The sequence below is a fragment of the Salvelinus namaycush genome, chromosome 2, assembly GCF_016432855.1.
Source record: "Salvelinus namaycush isolate Seneca chromosome 2, SaNama_1.0, whole genome shotgun sequence".
Taxonomy (NCBI): Eukaryota; Metazoa; Chordata; class Actinopteri; order Salmoniformes; family Salmonidae; genus Salvelinus; species Salvelinus namaycush.
Genome location: NC_052308.1, coordinates 35,657,974 through 35,682,047, shown reverse-complemented (window position 1 = coordinate 35,682,047; position 24,074 = coordinate 35,657,974). Strand labels below are relative to the sequence as shown.

Here is a 24,074-nt window from a genome sequence, read left to right as displayed (position 1 = left end):
AGAAAAATGTTATTTTCTTTATGATGTTTTATTGTGCATGCAGTTAAATAAGCACAATTAGTATCACAGAGAGTGGTGTTGTATGTGTGTGTGTGTGTGTGTGTGTGTATCTTCATTAAACCCTTGAACTGGAACTACTGCTTCCTTGGGTTCTGAACGGACACCCTGTGGTGGTTGCTACCGGCCTAAAATCCAGCACCTACATTTTTCATCCCTTTTTATTGGATTCTTAGAATTCATAAACAACCCATATTTTTCACCTAAAATACTTCTACTACGGAACCCAGAATAGTGTTTGCTCTATAAGCCAATATGTATTCCATATACAGTGATTCGCATTGGTGGCATTTATTGGAACTTGGAACATGTTTTAAAAGCCAAATGTCACTTAAATATTAACAAATATGAATCATTGTAATTTATTTTTCATATATCATGAATAAATACAGGTTATTGACACTTTTCTACTATTATGCGGGGACTTTTATTTTGAAGATTTCCGTGACCCAGAAGTACTTTTTTGTGTGTTGATGCTGGAGATGTGCAGCTGTTGGATGCCAATCGCCGATACACCCCACCGAGGAAGAAGAAGAAGAAGCGGTGCAGCCAATCGTTGGAGGAAGACTCACGTTTACCCAGTTATTCTAGCTGTAGGCTACTAAAATATGGAAAAATCTCTCAAACTGCACTCCGATCTAGCAGAGGACGTGGCTACGTCTTCGAGCTTTCGTCAATTCAAGATAAAACACTTCCACTTGGATCTAAGCGTGGACTTTGAGAAGAGAACTTTGAGAGGAACTGAAACGCTACAGCTGAAATGCATCCAAGATTCTCAAAACGAGCTACTGTTGGACATTCATCCCTCCCTCTCAATGCAAGAGGTGTCCTACTGCCGAAGTGAAGATGATTCGGATTCGGTGAAAGTAGAATTCATGACGCGCAATTTCACCAGTTATGGCACCACACTGGTTGTAAAATTCCCAGCACCATGTAAAATTGAGGAACAGTTTCGAGTGGTGGTCAAGTTTCTTGCTTCGGATGGACCAGGGGTAAGAGAATGTCATTCAGCCGTCGTAACTAGAGTCACTCTACCTAGCAACAACAACACTAGCTTGTTACTTCCAGATGATTGGTTACTAAGAATGTATTTCTATTTGAACCTATACAGAAGAAAATTATAAACGCAACATGTAAAATGTTGGTCCCATTTTTAATGCGCTGAAATATATATATTTTTTTTTACATACGCACAAAAAGCTTATTTCTCTCATTTTGTGCACAAATTTGTTTATATCCCTGTTAGTGTACATTTCTCCTTTGCCGAGATGATCTATCCACCTGACAGGTGTGGCATATCAAGAAGCTGATTAAACAGCATGATCATTACACCGGGCTGGGGACAATAAAAGGCCACTCTAAAATTTGCAGATTTGTCACAACACAATGCCACAGATGTGTAAAGTTTTGAGGGAGTGTACAATTGGCATGCTGACTGCAGGAATGTCCACCAGAGCTGTTGCCAGATAATTGAATGTTAATTTCTCTGAGATAAGCCACCACCGTCGTTTTAGAGAATTTGTCAGTTCAACTGGCCTCACAACTGTAGACCACGTGTAACCACATCCGGCTTCTTCACCTGCAGGATCATCTGAAACCAGACAGCTGATGAAACTGAGGAACATTTCTGTCTGTAATAAAGCCCTTTTGTGGGGAAAAATTATTTCTTATTGGCTGGGCCTGGCTCCCCAGTGGGTGGGCCTGGCTCTCAATTGGGTGGGCCTATGCCCTCCCAGGCCTATGGCTGTGCTCCTGCCCAGTCATGTGAAATCCAAAGATTAGGGCCTAATGAATTTAAATAAATTGACTGATTTCCTTATGTGACCGACCACCTCGATTCGGTCTTATGTAGAAAAATGTGAATGTTAAAAATAAAAAAAATTCAATGTTGGATAAAAGTAGAGACTGGTATATCATGCACTGCAGTTGAAGAACAATGGGAAAGTAATTCTGCTTTAAAAGTTCAGAAACTTGTAACCCCACTTTTGAGAAAATGGTCCTGGAATGTTTTGGCACACCTACTGGAGAGCTCTTCTTTGTCTACATCCATTCAGCATCGTTCACACCTTCTTAGCCTCACCCGTCTCTTTCAGGATTCACATGTGAGGCCATGTGTTAAACAGAGTGAGTAGTTTAGTAAACAACCAAAGGTTAAGACTAAAAGTGTTAAAAGTAGTGGCCTACAATAAGGAAAAATTCCAGGTAAAAATACACTATCTAGTCCTTGGCCTGTATCCTAATCTGATTTTGATGCAGGTCATGTTGTTCTTCACATTACCGTCTTTGGTAACACACACGATATCAAATATGATCTAACTTTATAAGTCACATCCACAGGATACAGAAGGTGTAAACTGTACAGTAAAATGGTTACTTGTGCAGTAGCAATATAAAAAACAGTGTCCAGATACAAATATTTTATAATTATTAGATGATGCTTACCTGACACACATGAAATACAATAGATGGCCATAAGCACCGCCAGACACACCTGACTAACTTGACGGGTCATTTAATCATCTGTCGAAGTGGAGTCTTGTTTAGCCATGTAGCTAGCTAGCTAAGCAATAAACTGACATAATCCCAACTCACACTACTACCTATACAAACATTGTCATAGCTGTAGTATGAATCTGCAGGTAGCTAAAGCTAACAACTAGGTTCTCTGATTCAAATAATATTACTACACAGATCATACACGTAACGTTCCATAACTAGCTAACAGTACTCTTTATCTTTCAATGAAAACGACTCTGACAAAATTAAAAACGTATATCTTAAAATGTAGCTAGACTCTTACCCGTCCGTATACATGGATGAACACTTCACGGTAGACTGGAACCATTTAACTCTGTGTTGTTTGTAGCTACATCTTGTTTGGCCAGCGTTGTGTCAAGTCACTCCGGTTTACACTGACTTTGGCGTGTGCAGAAAGTAGCCCATCACTTTTTCCAACTGATCTGTCGATTTAGCAGCTGCTAAATTCAGGGCATCAATGTTGTTGAGAGAGGTCCTTTCTACCGCGCCGTTTTTTAAATTATGAACTGTAACTCAGTAAAATGGTTAATTGCTGCGTTTTATATTTTTGTTCAGTATATTTAAAACCGTAAAACCTTTTTTCTTTTCAAATTAGATCAACTCTGTTGGCTATACATTATATTCATAGTCTGCAACGTTTCATGGTTTTTAGTTTCACATTTCTTGGAAGTATGCACTCCATTTGGAAAGTATTCAGACCCCTTGACTTTTTCCACATTTTGTTAAATTACACCCTTATTCTAAAATGGATTATGCCCTCCCCCCTCAATCTACACACAATACCCCATTACGACAAAGCGAAAACATTTTTTTTATTTTTATTTTTGCAAATGTATTACAAATAAACATACACTACCGTTCAAAAGTTTGGGGTCACTTAGAAATGTCCTTGTTTTTGAAAGAAAAACACTTTTTTTGTCCATTTTAAAATAACAATTGATCATAAATACAGTATAGACATTGTTAATGTTGTAAATGACTACTGTAGCTGGAAACGGGGGATTTTTAAAGGAATATCTACATATGCGTACAGAGGCCTATTATCAGCAACCATCACTCCTGTGTTCCAATGGCACGTTGTGTTAGCTAATCCAAGTTTATCATTTTAAAAGGCTAATTGATCATTTGAAAACCATTTTGCAATGATATTAGCACAGCTGAAAACTGTGGTGCTGATTTTAAAGAAGCAATAAAACTGGCCTTCTTTAGACTAGTTGAGTATCTGGAGAATCAGCAATTGTGGGTTCGATTACAGGCTCAAAATGGCCAGAAACAAAGCACTTTCTTCTGAAACTCGTCAGTCTATTCTTGTTCTGAGAAATGAAGGCTATTCCATGTGAGAAATTGGCAGAATAGAAAGAGGAGTGGCAGGCCTCGGTGCACAACTGAGCAAGAGGACAAGTACATGAGAGTATCTAGTTTGAGAAACAGATGCCTCACAAGTCCTCAACTGGCAGCTTCATTAAATAGTACCCACAAAACAGCAGTCTCAATGTCAACAGTAAAGGAGGCAACTCCGGAATCCTGGCCTTCTAGGCAGAGTTGCAAAGAAAAAGCCATATCTCAGACTGGCCAATAAAAAGAAAAGATTAAGATGGGCGAAAGAACACAGACACAGGACAGAGGAAGATTGGAAAAAAGTGTTATGGACAGACAAATCTAAGTTTGAGGTGTTCGGATCACAAAGGAACATTTGTGAGACGCAGAAAAAAGGAAAGATGCTGGAGGAGTTCTTGACGCCATCTGTCAGGCATGGTGGAGGTAATGTGATGGTCTGGGGGTGCTTTGGTGGTAAAGTGGGAGATTTGTACAGGGTAAAAGGAATCTTGCAACACCATGCCATACCCTGTGAACGGCGCTTAAGTGGAGCCAATTTCCTCCTACAACAGGACAATGACCCAAAGCACAGCTCCAAACTATGCAAGAACTATTTAGGGAAGAAGCACTCCGCTGGTATTCTGTCTATAATGGAGTGGCCAGCACAGTCACCGGATCTCAACCCTATTGAGCTGTTGTGGGAGCAGCTTGACCGTATGGTACGTAAGAAGTGCCAATCCAACTTGTGGGAGGTGCTTAAGGAAGCATGGGGTGAAATCGCTTCAGATTACCTCAACAAATTGACAACTAGAATGCCAACGGTCTGCAAGGCTGTAATTGCAGCAAATGGAAGATTATTTGACGAAAGCAAAGTTTGAAGGACACAATTATTGTTTCAATTAAAAATCATTATTTATAACCTTGTCAACGTCTTGACTATATTTCCTATACATTTTGCTACTCATTTCATGTGACCCCAAACTTTTTAATGGTAGTGTACCTTATCTACATAAGTATTCAGAACCTTTGCAATGAGACTCTAAAATGAGCTCAGGTGCATCCTGTTTCCATTGATCATCCTTGATGTTTCTACAACTTGATTGGAGTCCATCTGTGGTAAATTAAATTATTGGACATGATTTGGAAAGGCACACACCTGTCTATATAAGGTCCCACAGTTGACAGTGCATGTCAGAGCAAAAGCCAAGCCATGAGGTTGAAAGGAATTGTCTGTAGAGCTCCGAGACAGGATTGTGTCGAGGCACAGATCTGGGGAAGGGTACCAAAAAGTGTCTGCAGCATTGAAGGTCCCCAAGAACACAGTGGCATTCTTAAATGGAAGCAGTTTGGAACCACCAAGACTTCCTAGAGCTGAGCAACCTGGGGAGAAGGGCCTTGGTCAGGGAGGTGACCAAGAACCTGATGGTCACTCTGACAGAGCTCAAGAGTTCCTCTGTGGAGATGGGAGAACCTTCCAGAAGGACCTATCTCTGCACCACTCCACCAATCAGACCTTTTATGGTAGAGTGGCCAGAAGGAAGACACTCCTTAGTAAAAGGCACATGACAGCCTGCTTGGAGTTTTCCAAAAGGCACCTAAAGACTCAGACCATGAGAAACAAGATTATCTGATGAAGCAAAGATTGAACTCTTTGGCCTGAATGCCAAGCGTCACGTCTGGAGGAAACCTGACACCATCTCTACGGTGAAGCATGGTGGTGGCCGCATCATGCTGTGGGGATGTTTTTCAGCGGCAGGGACTGGGAGACTAGTCAGCATCGAGGGAAAGATGAACGGAGCAAAGTACAGAGAGATCCTTGATGAAGACCTGTTCCAGAGCGCTCAGGACCTCAGACTGGGGCGAAGGTTAACCTTCCAACAGGACAATGACCCGAAGCACACAGCCAGACAACGCAGGAGTGGCTTCGGGACAAGTCTCTGAATGTCCTTGAGTGACCCAGCCTTGAGCCTGGAGTTGAACCCGATCGAACATCTCTGGAGATACCTGAAAATAGCTGTGCAGCTACACTCCCCATCCGACCTGACAGAACTTGAGAGGATCTGCAGATATGAATGGGAGGAACACCCCAAATACAGGTGTGCCAAGCTTGTAGCATCATACCCAAGAAGACTTGAGGCTGTAATCACTGCCAATGGTGCTTCAACAAAGTACAGAGTAAAGGGTCTGAATACTTAAGTAAATGTAATATTTCAGTTTATAATGAATAACTATGCCAAACATTTCTTAATCTGTTTTTGCTTTGTCTTGATGGGATATTGTGTGTAGATTGAGTATTTTTTGGTTATTTAATCCATTTTCGAATAAGGCTGTAACATAACAAAATGTGGAAGGGGTCAAAATATTTTACGAATGCACTGTACATAAGTGCAACAAATGAGTGCCTATTCATGAAAACTGCATCATCCTCATTAAACCCAGCATACATTTGTAGATATCATGGCTGGAGCCTGCTCAGACTGCCGAAAAGAAAGAGCCTTTCCTCTACACCTCTGGCTTCCCTGTGCTGAACCGCAGCCTGTTCCCTGGCTTCCACACCCCCATGACTAAGAGCCCCTACTCGGTTGCTGTGAAGGTAAAGTGTGCCCCTACCACCACACTCAAGCCCTGGTCTCTGCCCCCCCTTACCCACTAGGTGTGCTGGCTGGATCCAGAGCAGACAGCTGGGAAGGCCAAGCCTTACGTCTTCACCCAGGGCCAGGCCGTGCTCAACCGCTCCTTCTTCCCCTGCTTTGACACGCCGGCTGTCAAGAGCACCTACTCGGCCGCCGTGAAGGTGAGCCCCTGGACTGGACTCTGAATGAGCCAATGTCCATGGGAGGATAACCACAGAGACAATGCTGTCTCACAATCTATTTCTCTTTGCAGGATAATTAAGCTTCTGTGTTTTTATTTTTTGTCATTCACATCTTTTTTGTCTATTATCCTGTTTATTCTATTTTGCCCTGTCATTCAACTTCATGTGCTTTGCCTTGTTGTGTTCACTTGTTTTTCAATACTTAAAGCACTCTGAATTATAGGACTAGTATTAACACACATTGCTGAAAAAGCTCTTAACGTATGGTGGGAAACTCACCTTATCCACCATTCTGACTACTTTGTCTGTATTAGTAATGGATATTGGTACCATCATCGATCATGATGACTCTGGCCCAAGACTGCCCTGCCTGCCTCCACAGGTTCCTGATGGTTTCACAGCAGTCATGAGTGCCAGTAAGGGAGAACACAGGATGGCAGACAACACGTTCCTGTTCACCATGGAACAGCCCATCCCTTCCTACCTGGTGGCCTTGGCTGTAGGAGACTTAGTCTCTGCGGAGGTGGGGCCAAGGTGAAAGAGTCTCTACGTTGCCTTTTTAAAATATTTTTTTATTTAACCTTTATTTAAGGTGTCAATTAAGAACAAATTCTTATTTACAATGACGGCCTAGGAACAGTGGGTTAACTGCCTTGTTCAGGGGCAGAACGACAGCTCTGGGATTTGATCTAGCAACCTTTTGGTTACTGGCTCAACGCTCTAACCACTAGGCTACCTGCCGCCCCGGGTGGCCTTGGATAGGTCCCAGATCTGTTTGTGCTGTTGATTTGTTTGTGCTCAAGCCAAATATGACAATTCCACAAGGAATTGTCAAGAGATCAGAAATAGACTGGCACCCAGGCTAGGCCTCTAAATCTTGTGACAGTTTGACAATTTGTTTTGGTCATGTAAGGGGCGTAATTTGACAGTGTTAAGCGTTCTGCTTCTAGTATAGACCTCACCTACCCTCACAGTAGGTACAAGACAATATTCCTCTCCCGTCTAAAGCATTTATTGATAACAACCTGGGCGTGTTGGTCATTGACCCGCAAAATGCATTCTCTGTGTCAGACTGATTAGAGAGATGAGAATCAAAAAGCAGGGTGAATGTTCAACTTGAATGAAGTTTGAACTTGAATGAAAACTGCACTTGCTACTTATGGGCCATAAAATGCTGCTGAAGAATGTGCTTTGAAGAACATGCATGATAGTGTTTGCTTATGGAGTTTCAATGCTTGGTAGTAATTGTACATCTGTATCTTTTAGGACCCGAGTGTGGACAGAGCCATGCCTGCTGCAGGCAGCCAAGCAGGAGTACGACGGAGTCATCGAGGAATTTCTGGTTGTGGGAGAGAAACTATTTGGACCCTACGTCTGGGGAAGGTGAAATTCCCCAATTAACAATATGGTCCAATACTTCAGTGGTCAGTCAACAACCCTGGTTCTGAAGAGCTACAGGGAATGCCGGATTTTGTTCCAGCACTGCACTAAAACACAAGACCTGACAACAGCTAATCAACACCTTGATTAGTTGAATCAGGTGTCTTAGTGCTAGTCTAGAATAAAAAAAAACTGCACACTGTAGCTCTTTCCATGACTAGGGATGGTGACCACTGACTTTGCGCTTTCAGTGTCATGACTTATTCTGCTTATAAACATACAGCTACATAATTGGTTCATCTCCTCAGGTATGACGTGCTGTTCATGCCACCGTCATTCCCCTTCGGGGGCATGGAGAACCCCTGCCTAACTTTCGTAACCCCATGCCTCCTGGCCGGAGACCGCTCACTGGCTGACGTCATTGTGCACGAGATCTGCCACAGCTGGTTCGGTAATCTGGTAACCAATGCCAACTGGGGTGACTTCTGGCTCAACGAGGGCTTCACCATGTACGCCCAGCGCCGGGTGTGCAGGGAGATCTACGGTAAGAGACTGTCAATCAATCAAATTGATTTCATAAAGCCCTTTCGACATCAGCATAGTACATCACTTTGCCACAGTTTGTCTACTGTAGACCAGGGCTCTCCAACCATGTTCCTGGAGAGCTACTGTCCAGTTGGTTTCACTCCAACCTTCATCAAGTGCCCCTAATTCTAAATAATTAGCTGGTTTATTAGCTGAATCAGGTTAGTTACAACTGAGGTTGGAGTGAACCTACAGGAAGGTAGCTCTCCAGAAATAGGATTGGCGAGCCCTGCTGTAGCATTGTATGATGGGCTCATCCTCAAGTCCCACAACTCTTTCCATTTGAAAGTAAACAGTAGTTGTCTACACGGCTATTTGTGCACACCTGGCTGTCTTATCACTCTCAAAGCCCTGATGTCTATTGTGTTATTATTTGCAGGAGAGGCCATCACTAGTCTGGAGGCAGCGACTGGGAGGGCTTTACTCAGACAGCACATGGACAACACCGGAGAGGACCACCCTCTCAATAAACTGCGTGTGAAGATCAAACCAGGTCAGACTGCTTACATTTAGCCTTGACTGCTAAGGCTAAAGCCAAGACCAATTTCATTAGTAGCCCAGTGGTCTTAGTTTAATTAGTAGTTAATCCGACTGAGATTTGCCTATGGAGCTGCAGACCCAATAGAACTGATACACTTGATCATGACTGCTCAAGTTAAAGCAAAACATTTTATTTTCTCCCATCCCTCAGGTGTTGACCCTGATGACACTTACAATGAGACGCCATATGAGAAGGGCTTCTGTTTCGTCTCTTACCTGGCCCACCTGGCTGGAGACCAGAGTCACTTCGATGCCTTCCTCAAGGTTGGTGTTGCTTCTCATTCTACAGTGCCTTCAGAAAGTATTCATACCCCTTGACTTATTCCACAGTTTGTTGTTACAGCCTGAATTAAAAATGTATTTAAATATGTAATTTTAATGACAAAGTGAAAACATGTTTTTTGAAATGTTTGAACATTTATTGATAATTTAAATACAGAAATATCTATTCACACCACTTTGCTCTGACACTCCAAATTGAGCTCTGGTGCATCCAATTTCCTTTGATCATCCTTGAGATGTCACTACAACTTGATTGGAGTCCACCTGTAGACAATTCAGTTTGGACATGATTTAGAAAGAAACACACCTGTCTATATAAGCAGGGGTGGAAAAGTACTCATGTGTCTTTACTTGAGTAAAAGTAAAGATGCATTAATAGAAAATGACTCAAGTGAAAGTCACCCAGTAAAATACTACTTGAGTAAAAGTCTAAAAGTATTTGGTTTTAAATATACTTAAGTATCAAAAATAAATAAAATTGCTAAAATATTCTTAAGTATAAAAAGTAATTGGACCATTTTCCTGTCAAAATGTAACGAGTACATTTGGGTGTTACGGAAAATGTATGGAGTATAAAGTACATCATTTTATTTTGGAATGTAGTGAAGTAAAAGTTGGCAAAAATATGAATAGTACAACAAAAAACTTCTTAAGTAGTATTTTAAAGTATTTTTACTTAAGTACTTTACACCACTGTATATAAGGTTTTACAGTTGAAAGTGCATGTCAGAGCAGAAACTATACCATGAATTCCAAGGACCAGTCTGTAGCTCTCCGAGATGTGATGAGGCATATATCTGGGGAAGGGTATAAAACTATTTCTAGAGTGTTGAACGTTTCCAAGAGCACAGTGGTTGCCATCATTTGAAAATTGGAAAAATATGTAACTACCCAGACTGCTTAGAGCTAGTCGTCCGACCAAACTAAGGAACCGGGCAAGAAGGATCTTGGTCAGGGTGGTGACCAAGAACCCAATGACCACTCTGACAGAAGTACAGAGTTCCTTGGCTGATAGGAGAACCTGCCAGAAGGACAACAGTCTCTACAGCACTTCACCAATCTGGGCTTTATGGGAGTGGCCAGATGGAAGCCACTCCTGAAAAAAAGGCACATGATAGCACGCCTGGAGTTTGCAAAAAGACACGTGAATGAATTCACGTGGCAAAATATTCTGTGGTCTGATGAATTTTTTAAAAACTACTTGGCCTGAATGCAAAGCACTATGTCTGTTGGAAACCAGGCACAGCTAATCACCCGTCGAACACCATCCCTACTGTGAAGCATAGGGGTGGTAGCATCATACTCTGGGGATGTTTTTCAGCGTCAGGGACTGGGAGACTGGTAAGGATAAAGGGAACAATAAATGGAGCCAAATACTGGCAAATCCTTGATGAGGACCTGCGTCAGAGCGCAAACAACCTTAGACTAGAGCGAAAATGTTACATTCCAACAGGAGAATGACCCCAAGGATATAGCCAAAGCAATGCTGGAATGGCTTCAGAAAAATAATGTGAAGGTCCTTGAGTGGCCAAAGCCCAGACATGAAACCCATTGAAAGACTGCTAGGTGTGAATACTTAGTACCAGTCAAAAGTTTGGACACCTACTCATTCCAGGGTTTTTCTTCTATTTTTACTATTTTCTACATTGTAGAATAATAGTGAAGACATCAAATATGTGAATATGTGGGAACTCCTTCAAGACTGATGGAAAAGCATTCCAGGTGAAGCTGGTTGAGAGAATGCCAAGAGTGTGCAAAGCTGTCATCAAGGCAAAGGGTGGCTAATTTGTAGAATCTCTTTTTTGGTCTTTGCTATTATTCTACAATGTAGAGAATAGTCAAACCTAAAGAAACTCATTCCAGAGTATGCGTGTCAACTTTTGACTGGTACTGTATATGTATATTAGGGCAACAGTCTGACATGTGGGTGTTTCTTCTCACAGGCCTACGTTGACAAGTTCAAGTTCCGCAGTGTTATGGCAGAGGACGCTCTGGAGTTCTTCCTGGAGTATTTCCCTGACCTGAAGAAGAAAGGAGTAGACATGATTAAGGGTAAAACACAGTAGTTGCTTTTAGTGTTAGATTGGCCTTTTAGGGTCGTAGTTGCCTTTTTATAATGAGTATTTAAGCTTGGAAGTGAGATTGTAACAACAAACTGACCTCACTCTCCTTGTGGTCTCTTTGCTAGGTCTGGAATTTGATAGCTGGCTCAATGTGCCCGGTTGGCCTCCATACCTCCCTGACCTGTCGGCTGGCAAGAGCCTGATGAAGCCTGCTGAGCAACTGTCAGAGCTGTGGGCTGCTGAGGTCCTGGATATGGCCAGCATCAAGAAGACCAACATCCAGGCCTGGAAGACTAACCAGGCTGTCTACTTCTTGGAAAAGATCATAGAGAAGTCCCCACTGCCTAGAGGTAGGACACGATGGTAACAACACTTCTGTACTGATACCCTTAGCACAATCGTTGTTCTGAAGATGCATGTGATTCACCCCAATTCCTCAGTGTGTGGATCTCTATTCTTTATATCATTACTTTACTTTTTGTAACTTGCACCTGCAAGTCTGGATGTGCGTACACTACTTTTGAAATGAGTCACACCAATGATGTACCATCCCTCCGACTTTGATAAGGTAATATGGAGAAACTGGAGGAGCAGTACCCTCACATCGTGATGTCAAACAACGCTGAGCTACGACTGCGCTGGGCCCTGATGGTCGCCAAGAATCATCACCAGCCAGGATATCAACATGTGCGCAGCTTCCTCAGCTGCCAGGTCAGAAAAACAAATGTTTGGTCCTCAACTTATAGGGCCTCCCGAGTGGCGCAGTGATCTAAGGCACTGCATCACAGACACTACAGACTCGGGTTCGATCCCAGGCTGTGTTACAGCCGGCCATGAGGTGGCGCACAATTAGCCCAGCGTCGTCCGGGTTCGGGAAGGGTTTGGCCGGCCGGGATGTCCTTGTCCCATCGCGCTCTAGTGACTCCTTGTGGCGGGCTGGGCGCCTGCAAGCTGACTTGGTCGCCAGTTGTACGGTGTTCCCTCCGACACATTTCCGGGTTAAGCGAGCAGTGTGGCTTGACAGGGTCGTGTTTCGGAGGGCACATGGCTCTCGACCTTTGCCTTTCCCGAGTCCGTACAGGAGTTGCAGCGATGGGACAAGACTAACTACCAATTGAGGAGAACAATGGTTAAAAGTACAAAATAATAACAATAAATTATAGTATTTGTCAGGCACTTTTTTTAGGCTAGTTTGTTTTATTATAGTAAATATAATATATTTATGTGTGTGTGATATGTGCATACCATATGTGTATTTTTATAGTGTCAGTTTAAAGTTAAGTGTATTTTTCAGGTGTCTGAAACAATCATGTAAATAGTAGTATCTTAGCATATTAAATTGTATCTTGCTCCCAGGGGAAACAGAAGTACACACTGCCTGTGTACCGTGCACTGTGGAATGGATCAGAGGAGACCAGGGCTTTGGCCACAGAGATCTTCAGTGCCACCTCCCATCAGCTCCATGTCAACGTCCGCAACTACGTCAAGAAGATCCTTGCCTGAGCGCATCATAGGAGCTGAACATGAGATCCAGAGTCTAGTCTCACTGACCCTGGCCTAGAGATATAATAGAGGAGTAGTAGTCTTACCCAGTACTTTCAGATGGCCTCCTTTATTTAAATGTACTGTACCAGGTTAGATTGAGATGCCAATGTCATCTAGCTTGGTCAGTGGTTACCAAGGAAAAGAGGCCAATTTACATATTTTACGGTTCAATTTAGGTATTTACGCAGGCCAGCCTTAAAGGCTCTGCTGTGGGTATGTCTTACTTAAAGTACTTGCTGTGGGAGGGCATAATACTAATTAAGTAGTATTGGTTAAAAAAAATTAAAAAAAATGAAGGGAAAATAAAACTAGGTATTACTTTGTTGTATTGAGTATGTAAACCATTGATTATGCTTTTTTTCACCCAAACTAAGCTGAATTTAAATGTTCCAAACAGTAAAAGTATATTCTTTTGAAGTAAATCCAGTAGTTGGTTTTCAAGATTCAATGCATCTTCTTGATTTCATTGCATATGCCATCCACAGCATACTTTATTTTACTACCTTTTATGGCAGAATATTTCACTTGAGAACAAAGCTGACGTATACTCCTTGCAGTAGTATCACAATCGTGCTGCTGTAAAATTGGGTTGGTTTTCCTCTTCTCTCCAACGGAAGTTGGACAAATTTGGTGTAACCGCTAAATACGCCCTCCCATCAACTCAATTCTTTGGGTGTGCCTTCTCTGATAATTTATAGCTAGCCAAGTACAGCTTCGCTTCAACAATATAACCTTGCTCTGGGGCATTCAGAATCGCCATGAAGTACGCATTGGTAAGAATATCCTGTCGTTTAAATAAATGATTTCCAGTGTTGCTTGTCTGCGTACAGTAGCTACTTTAGCTAGTTAACGTTTCCAAGCATCACCTGATAGCCAGTCATACGGTTGCTTGCTACCTAACTAGTCAGCTAATTTGCGGTACTTTGTTAAACAGAGTGGGAACAAAGCACTGCAGCTATCAGATAACGTCTATTCCCTGAACTGGTCAAATTAAACGCACATATTTGAAGATTTGGCGCTGACATTGAACTGATTAAAATATAACTAACTAGTGACTCATGTTGTAAACTTGTGCAAGTGACTCATCTTGCCTAGCTGCCAGCCAAGCAACCAACTGCTGGTATGTCTGTCACCGCAAGCAATGCTTTTTTAACCTTAGAATTCCAGATACCATCATAGTTGTCAACTTTTGTCTGACATTGGTTGTATTTAAAAAGCAACTACACTGTCAGTGACAAATGTCATCAGGAAGACTGCTATTTTGTTAATTCTGAGACAATGCCTGACGAAGTGCCTTGAAAAAAATGTAACGTATAATAGCAGAACATTTGCAGAATGAAAACAGTTTTACAGTGCCTTAAGTATTCACACATCATGACTTCTTAAACATTTTGTTGTGTTACAACCTGCATTTAAAATGGGGGGAAATTAGATTTTAGGTCACTGGCCTACACACAATACCCCATAAGGTCAAAGTGAATTATGTTTTTTTTTTAATGTTTACAAATTCATAAAAAATATGAAATGCTGAAATGTCTTGAGTCAGTAAGTATTCAACCCATTTGTTATGACAAGCTTAAATAAATTCAGGAGTAAAAATCACAAGTTGCATGGACTTGGTGTGCAATTATAGTGTTTAAAACTTCTTATGGCTGCAATCCCGGTAAAGGGATTCAAACAACAGAAATCAAACAACAGAAATCTCATAATTAAAATTCCTCAAACATACATGTGTCTTATACCATTTTAAAGGTCTTGTTGTTAATCCCACCAAAGTGTACGATGTCAAATAGGCTTTTCAGCGAAAGCACCACAAACGATTGTTAGGTCACCACCAACTCACAGAAACATTCAGCCATTTTTCTAGCCAAAGAGAGGAGTCACAAAAAGCACAAATAGAGATAAAATGAATCACTAACCTTTGATGATCTTCATCAGATGACACTGATAGGACTTCATGTTTCACAATACATATATGTCTTGTTCGATTAAGTTCATATTTATATCCAAAAACCTCCGTTTACATTGGCGCCATGTTCAGAAATGCCTCAAAAATATCTGGAGAAATTGCAGAGAGCCACGTCAAATAACAGAAATACTCATAAACTTTGATGAAAGATACATGTTTCACATAGAATTAAATATACACTTGTTCTTAATGCAACCGCTGTGTCAGATTTCAAAAAGCTTTACGGCAAAACACAATATTCAATAATCTGAAAACAGCATTCAGCCACAAAAGCAAGCCATACAGTTACCCGCCCAAATTGTGCAGTCAACAAAACTCATAAAAAGCATTATAAATCTTCACTTACCTTTGCTGATCTTTGTCGGAATGCACTCCCAGGACTCCCACTTCCACAAGAAATGATCGTTTTTTCGGTAATGTCCATCATTTATGTCCAAATAGCTATTTTTGTAGCGTGTTTGGTAAACACATCCAACGTCAGGGAAGCGCGTTCACTAAAACCTGACGAAATGTCCAAAAGTTCCGTAACAGTCCGTAGAAACATGTCAAACGATGTATTGAATCAATCTTTAGAATGTTTTTAACATAAATCTTGAATAACGTTCCAACCGGAGAATTACATTGACTTCAGATGAGCGATGGAACAGAGCTCCCTCATGTGAACGCGCATGGTCAAAGAATAGTCAGGTCATGGCAGACCTGACTAATTCCCCTCTCATTCGGCCCCCCTTCATAGTAGAGGCATCAGACAAAGTTCTACAGACTGTTGACATCTAGTGGAAGCCATAGGAAGTGCAAACTCATCCATATCTCGCTGTGATTTCAATGGGATCTTGGTTGAAAATCGACCAGCCTCAGAATTTCCACTTCCTGTTTGGATTTTTTCTCAGGTTTTTGCCTGCCATATGAGTTCTGTTACTCACAGACATAATTCAAACAGTTTTAGAAACTTCAGAGTGTTTTCTATCCAATACTAATAATAATATGCATATATTAGCAACTATGACTGAGGAGCAGGCCGTTTACTCTGGGCACGTCTGTGCACCTTTCATCCAAGCTACTCAATACTGCCCCTGCAGCCATAAGAAGTTAACATGATTTTTGAATGACAACATCTCTGTACCTCATATTACAAACACTGATTCAACCATAAAGACCAGGGAGGTTTTCCAATACCTTGCAAAGAAGGGCAACTATTGGTAGATGGGTACAAATTAAATGAATAGATAATGAATATCCCTTTGAGCATGGTGAAGTTATTCATTACGCTTTGGATGGTGTATCAATACACCCAGTCCCCACAAAGATACAGGCGTCCTCCCCAATTAAGTTGCTGGAGAGGAAGGAAACCGCTCAAGGATTTCACCATGAGGCCAATGGTGATGTTTTAAAATAGTTACGGAGTTGATTGGCTGTGATAGGAGAACTGAGGATGGGTCAGCAACATTGTAGTTACTCTACAATACTAACCTAAATGGCAGAGGGAAAAGAAGGAAGCCTGTACAGAATGCATCCTTTTTGCAATAAGGCACTGAAGTAGAACTGCAAAAAAATGTGGCAAGAAATTAACTCTATGTCCTGAATACAAAGCATTATGTTTGAAGCAAATCCAACACATCACTGAGTACCACTCTTTATACATTCAAGCCGCATCATGTTATGGGTATGCTTGTCATTGGAAAGGAATAGGGAGTTTTTTAAGATACAAATTAACGTAATAGATCTAAGCACAGGCAAAATCTTAGAAGAAAAACTGGTTCAGTCTGCTTTCAACAGACACTGGGAGACAAATTCACCTTTCAGCAGGACAATAACCTAAACCACAAGGCCAAATATACACTGGAGTTGCTTACCAAGACGACATAGAATGTTCCTGAGTCTAGTTACAGTTTTGACTTGAATCAGCTTGAAAATCTATGGCATGACTTGAAAATGGCTGTCTAGCAATGATTAACAACCAACTTGACAGAGCTTGGAGAATTTTTTTTTTAAATGCAAAAAATATTGAACAATCGAGGTGTTCAGGGCTCTTAGAGACTTACCCAGAAAGACTCACAGCTTTAATCGCTGCCAAAGGGGATTCTAACATGTATTGACTCAAGGGGTTGAATACTTGTCTAATCAAGATATATTAGTGTTTTATTTTACATTACATAGTGTAGATCGTTGACAAAAAATGACAAATCCATTTTAGTCCAACTTTGTGTAACAACAACATGTGGAAAAGTCAAGGGTTGTGAATACTTTGAAGGATTTGTGATTTGTTATTATTATACCACAAAACCTTATTTCTCTCTTGTATATAGTCCACGACAGTAGCTGTGACTGCTGGGGTGGTATTGCTGTCCACTGTGGGCATAATTGTAGCCCTCTATCTAGGCAAGAAGAAGAAGCCTCCAGTCACCTTGCTTGACCCTACTCAAAAATACCAGCTAACACTCATCGATAAAGAGGTACTGTGGGCTATTGAAACAGATACTCTGTATCAAATTAATTATACATTTTTGGTCTGTGCTTCAGAGGCCTGTGCCTAATTCATATATGTACTTCATGGAAATAATTTTTGTCTTAACATTTTACCGAATGTTGATAGTCGTGCTTGATGCATTGCATTGTGACAACCAATGTACACTACATGACCAAAAGTATGTGGACACCTGACCGTGGAACATCTCATTCCAAAATCATGGGCGTCAATATGGAGTTGGTCCCCCTTTGCTGCTATAACAGCCTCCACTCATCTGGGAAGGCTTTCCACTAGATGTTGGAATATTGCTGCGGGGACTTACTTCCATTCAGCCACAAGATAATTAGTGAGGTCAGGCACTGATGTTGGGCGATTAGGCCTGGCTCGCAGTTGGCTTTCCAATTCATCCCAAATGTGTTTGATGGGGTTGAGGTCAGAGCTCTGTGCAGGCCAGTCAAGTTCTTCCACACCGACCTCGACAAAGCATTTCTGTATGGACCTAGCTTTGTGTATGGGAGCATTGTCATGCTGAACAGGAAAGGGCCTTCCCCAAACTGTTGCCACAAAGTTGGAAGCACAGAATCGTCTAGAATGTCATTTTATGCTGTAGTGTTAAGATTTCCCTTCACTGGACCTATTACTCCTCCACCAAACTTTACAGTTGGCATTGGGGCAGGTAGCAATCTCCTGGCAATCCGCCAAACCCAGATTTGTCCGTCAGATTGCCAGATGGTGAAGCGTGATTCATCAATCCAAAGAACGTGTTTCCACTGCTCCAGAGTCCAATGGTGGCGCGCTTTACACCACTCCAGCCGGCGCTTGGCATTGCGCATGGTGATCTTCAGCACTTCCAGTTGACCGGGTCAGCTGTAGCAGGGTTGAAATTTGACGAACTGACTTGTTGGTAAGGTACGATGCCACGTTGAAAGTCACTGAGCTCTTCAGTAAGGCCATTCCACTGCCAATGTTTGTCTATGGAGATTGCATGGCTGTGTGATCAATTTTTATACACCTCTCAGCAACGGATGTGACTGAAATAGCTAAATCCAGTAATTTAAAGGTCCACATACTTTTGTATATACAGTTGAAGTCGGAAGTTTACATACACTTAGGTTGGAATCATTAAAACTTGTTTTTCAACCACTCCACAAATGTTCTTGTTAACAAACTATAGTTTTGGCAAGTCGGTTAGGACATATACTTTGTGCATGACACAAGTAATTTTTCCAACAATTGTTTACAGACAGATTATTTCACTTATAATTCACTGTATCACAATTCCAGTGGGTCAGAAGTTGACTGTGCCTTTAAACAGCTTGCATAATTCCAGAAAATGATGTCATGGCTTTAGAAGCTTCTGATAGGCTAATTGACATCATTTGAGTCAATTGGAGGTGTACCTGTGGATGTATTTCAAGGCCTACCGTCAAACTCAGTGCCTCTTTGCTTGACATCATGGGAAAATCAAAAGAAATCAGCCAAGACCTCAGAAAAAAATTGTAGACCTCCACAAGTCTGGTTCATCCTTGGGAGCAATTTCCAAATGTCTGAAGGTACCACGTTCATCTGTACAAACAATAGTACGCAAGTATAAACACTATGTGTGACGCAGACGTCACAACGCTTAGGAAGGAGACACGTTCTGTCTCCTAGAGATGAACGTACTTTGGTTCGAGAAGTGCAAATCAATCCCAGAACAACAGCAAAGGACCTTGTGAAGATGCTGGAAGAAACAGGTACAAAGTATTTATATCCACAGTGAAACGAGTCCTATATCAACATAACTGAAAAGGCCGCTCAGCAAGGAAGAAGCCACTGCTCCAAAACCGCCATAGAAAAGCCAGACTACGGTTTGCAACTTCACATGTGGACAAAGATTGTACTTTTTGGAGAAATGTCCTATGGTCTGATGAAACATTAATAGAACCTTTTGGCCATAATGACCATCGTTATGTTTGGAGGAAAAAAGGGGACGTTTCCAAGCCGAAGAACACCGTCCCAACTGTGAAGTACGGGGGTGGCAGCATCATGTTGTGGGGGTGCTTTGCTGCAGGAGTGACTGGTGCACTTCACAGAATAGATGGCATCATGAGGTAGGAAAATGATGTGGAAATATTGAAGCAACATCTCAAGACATCAGGCAGGAAGTTAAAGCTTGGTTGCAAATGGGTCTTCCAAATGGACAATGACCACAAGCATACTTCCAATGTTGTGGCAAAATGGCTTAAGGACAACAAAGTCAAGTTATTGGAGTGGCCATCATAAAGCCCTGACCTCAATCCTATAGAAAATGTGTGGGCAGAACTGAAAAGGCGTGTGCGAGCAAGGAGGCCTACAAACTTGACTCAGTTACACCAGCTCTGTCAGGAGGAATTGGCCAAAATTCACCCAACTTATTGTGGGAAGCTTGTGGAAGGCTACCCGAAATGTTTGACCCAAGTTAAAGGCAATGCTACCAAATACTAATTGAGTGTATGTAAACTTCTGACCCACTGGGTATGTGATGAAAAAAATAACATCTGAAATAAATCATTCTCTCTACTATTATTCTGACATTTCACATTCTTAAAATAAAGTGGTGATCCTAACTGACCTAAGACAGGGAATTTTTACTAGGATTAAATGTCAGTAATTGTGAAACTGAGTTTAAATGTAATTGTCTAAGGTGTATGTATACTTCCGACTTCAACTGTATAGTGTATGCATGGCTCTATGGCCTCTTTTCATAGGTGATCAACCATGATACTCGCAGGTTTCGCTTTCGACTTCCCTCAACAGAACATATCCTGGGACTCCCTGTAGGTAAGTCTTCACTTGCACATTGTTCTTTCTGGGTTTTGTCAAGTGACAGTTTTTGATCATTGATTATTATTTTGTAGAATTCAGTTCCATTAATCTAAATAGTCCTTTAGCTCACCAGCATATTAATTAGACTCGCAACGTAATACTTGATTTGCGTTCCTGGAATGCTCTCTACTGTATGAGTCATTTAGCAGAACAATCAGGATGAAGCCACACCCAATGACCCTAGCGCTATTTTAAGTCAGTGTTGACTTTGTTTCTAACCACCTTATTTGTTTCTTCTAGGGAATCATGTATACCTCTCTGCCCGTATTGACGGCAGCCTGGTAGTCAGACCATACACACCTGTGTCCAGTGACGACGACAAAGGATATGTTGATCTGGTTGTGAAGGTATGTATGGCTTGTCCAAGCAATCCTATATCATATTCTGAATATGAACACACTAGTACTATCAAACCTGGGTCTGTATGTATCAAGCATCTCAGAGTAGTAGTGCTGATCTAGGATCAGGTTCCCTTTGTCCATGTAATCTTATTATTTGTGATCTAAAATTTAAAAACGGATCCCTAAATCAGCACTCATATTATGAGAAGCTTGATACATACGGACCCTGATCTGCAAAGTGTATTTCATGGATAAAATTTCTCCCCAGATCTACTTCAGGAATGTGCACCTCAAGTTTCCTGACGGGGGGAAGATGTCCCAATACCTGGAGAGTTTGCAGCTGGGAGATGTGGTAGACTTCAGAGGACCAGGAGGCCTGCTGGAGTACAAAGGACATGGTATGGCCAGTCTGCTGCCTGGCACACCCTCCCTCTGATATATACAAAAATGATGTGTCCCAAAGGGTACCCTATTTCCTATATAGTGCATTACTTTTTACCAGGGCCCATAAGAATCAGGAGCCATTTGGGACACACACATAGTCTCCAATGGACTGGGTGTTTTAGCTTTGTGTGCTTAAGTGTGGTGTGGTGTGATGATAATGGACACAACCAACAACTGTCTTCCATTTTGGACAAGATAGCTCCCCAAGCACACACTGGAAAAGGAAAGTAATAATTGTGTTGGCTTAGTTGTTGTCTCATTGCTTTCTCCCATTAAATTCAACAGGGCAGTTTGCAGTTCAGACAGACAAAAAGTCTCCTGCTGAGATAAAAGTTGCCAGTACTGTGGGTCTGATAGCTGGAGGAACAGGTGAATCTACCCTATGCAACCCTGCCCTCTGAACTTAAACACTTAAATGTTGTCTAAGCACAGGTAAATGTAGAGTGGTTTTAGTTCCTGGTGCTGAACTCCCTTCCCTGTCTGTAGGCATCACCCCTATGCTACAGCTGGTGCGCGCAATCATGAAGGACCCCAGTGAAAGCACCACCTGCAGCCTGCTGTATGCCAACCAGGTGTGTGGCCGCAGCTCACACTGGTCTCTCCTAGACTTTTAATATCATCTCTATAAATAAAGGATAGATAAATGCTTATTACTAGCATCACTGTGGATGTAGCTCATAGGCTTACTTAGGTTGAGAGTTAACACTGAACCAGACACCTTTGTTAACTGTGTGTGTGTATATGTGTTCAGACTGAGAAGGACATCCTGCTGAGGGATGAGCTGGAGGAGGTCCAAGTCAGACACCCAGACCGCTTCAAGCTGTGGTTTACAGTGGACAGGGCACCCGAGGGTATGTGGTTTATGGCTTTTGCTTGCGTTGCTTAAGTGTTGGCATCCCAGATTTCAGAAGTCTTAACAAAATGTGTCAATTTGTATTATCATTTTGAATTAGTATTCATTGTGTATATTATGTCACAATAGCTTTTCAGACTGCTGAAAAGCTAAACCTGGCGGTCTCCCTGCACAGACATGTAACGTTACCGTAGAGACTATTTGCACCAGAGAGACTCCAGTATATGCACCTTGTAAATTATTTGCATTGACTACCCACAAATCCAACCCTTACAGACACACACACACACACACAGAAGCACCCATTAACACACACACACATTCACACTCAGAACTCGTATACACGACACATTCAACGCTGCTGTTCTAATATATACTATTGATTCCAATAACCACTATATTACTAAATAGTATGAGTCCATTTTTACTAAGCATACTGACCTCTTCTACTACTTATTATGTTTGACTTGACTCTTCATTGTTATTATCGGTTAATGTACTGCATTGTTGAGGGAGCTAGCACATAAGCCTTTCACTGCACCGTTCGCTGCAAGTAGCCTAGTGGTTAGTGTTGGGCCAGTAACTGAAAGGTTGCTGGATCGAATCCCCGAGCTGACAAGGTAAAAGTCTGTCATTCTGCCCCTGAACAAGGCAGTTAACCTGCTGTTCACCGGTAGGCCATCATTGTAAATAAGAATTTGTTCTTAGCTGACTTGCCTAGTTAAATAAAGTTTACATTTAAAATGTACAAAAAAAACTGCTGTAAACTGTATGTGAAAAATACATTTTATTTTATTTGAATCCTTATGCATACCGGTACTTGTTTGCAATCCCATGAAAGATTGAATAAGATCCATTTGTGTGGCTCAGGCTGGGAGTACAGTGAGGGCTTCATCAACGCAGACATGATCCAGGAGCACCTGCCTGCCCCCAGTGACGACACCTTGGTGCTCATGTGCGGTCCGCCCCCCATGATCCAGTTTGCCTGCAACCCTAACCTGGACAAGTTGGGCTACCGGCAGAGTCAGCGCTTTGCCTACTAGTCTTCAGCCAAGGGACTTTCCTCCCAGCCACCACCGGCCTGGGCATTCTCAATTCAACAAGGACATCAATTCAGTGCTAGACTTGAGCTGGAACTACTGCTTGAGAACCAGCATCTCTTTATAGAATATTGGGTTAAAAATATTGCAGAGTTCCAGGACCTAAATATAAACAATACCGGCACCCAAAATGAGTAACGACTCCTATTTCAGTCCACTAGAAGCACTGCATCAGTCTACTGCCAAAAGCCCCATCTGATAAGTGCAGACATGGCCTCTTATATATCAGCTTGATCATTAAATGCTCACTTGCAACCAAAGTCCTACCTTTGTATTATTGGCCTCCACTAAGCTCTGCCTCATCCCCTGCTGATAGCTACAATTGATTGGGCCCTGTGTATTTTTAGGGGAGCTGTTGAGGCTTTGATTTATTATTGATGTTCTTACCCTTGCATGTTCTTCCTAAGAACAGGACAGAGAGAACAGACCCTAAAGATAAAGCCACATACTGAGCTGAATTACGCCCAGGGGTGCAGTGCTGAATATGAGAAGGCCGCCCAGGCAGCATTGCTTTAAATGCACACATGACACATTATATGCACTTAAGTATTTCAGCTTCTGCAGAGATGCATTATACTGTATTTTGGCATCTGCTTTGAGTGTTACAAATATATACAGTGCCCTTTGTATTTACTGGGATGTTGACAATTTTGTTGTTGTTTTGGCTCTGTACTCCAGAACTTTGAATTTGAAATGATACAATGACTATGAGGTTAAAGTGCCGACTGTCAGCTTTAATGTGACTTTTTGCACTTTTTGTACATCGTCCTCTCATTTTAGGGGACCAAAAGTATTGAGACAAATTCACTTAGTGTATTAAAGTAGTCAAAGGTTTTGTATTTTGTCCAATATTCATAGCAATCGATGATTAAATTAAGCTTGTGACTACACGTGTTGGAGGCATTTGCTGTTTGTTTTGGTTGTGTTTCAG

The 24,074-nt window shown here is 41.7% G+C and overlaps 2 protein-coding genes across 3 annotated transcripts; both read left to right on the top strand.

The window, feature by feature from the left end:
• The first annotated feature begins 559 nt into the window (after positions 1-559).
• LOC120062260 (arginyl aminopeptidase (aminopeptidase B)) lies at positions 560-13,934 on the top strand. Of its 2 annotated transcripts, none has more exons than XM_039012093.1 (11): positions 560-1,049; positions 6,566-6,706; positions 7,110-7,261; positions 7,994-8,110; positions 8,416-8,651; positions 9,072-9,185; positions 9,384-9,496; positions 11,458-11,566; positions 11,703-11,927; positions 12,146-12,288; positions 12,934-13,934. In XM_039012093.1, the coding sequence occupies exons 1-11, from the start codon at positions 666-668 to the stop codon at positions 13,078-13,080; spliced, it is 1,881 nt and encodes a 626-aa protein (XP_038868021.1). In that variant the 5' UTR covers positions 560-665; the 3' UTR covers positions 13,081-13,934. The 2 variants fall into 2 exon arrangements, with proteins under 2 accessions (XP_038868021.1, XP_038868029.1); XM_039012101.1 differs by lacking the exon at positions 6,566-6,706 and adding an exon at positions 6,365-6,505 and having other exon boundaries at positions 561-1,049.
• On the top strand, positions 13,881-24,033 carry LOC120062290 (NADH-cytochrome b5 reductase 3-like). Its single transcript, XM_039012143.1, has 9 exons — positions 13,881-13,895; positions 17,398-17,544; positions 20,288-20,360; positions 20,646-20,752; positions 21,015-21,144; positions 21,476-21,559; positions 21,677-21,762; positions 21,942-22,041; positions 22,914-24,033. The coding sequence occupies exons 1-9, from the start codon at positions 13,881-13,883 to the stop codon at positions 23,084-23,086; spliced, it is 915 nt and encodes a 304-aa protein (XP_038868071.1). The 3' UTR covers positions 23,087-24,033.
• The last annotated feature ends 41 nt before the right edge of the window (positions 24,034-24,074 follow it).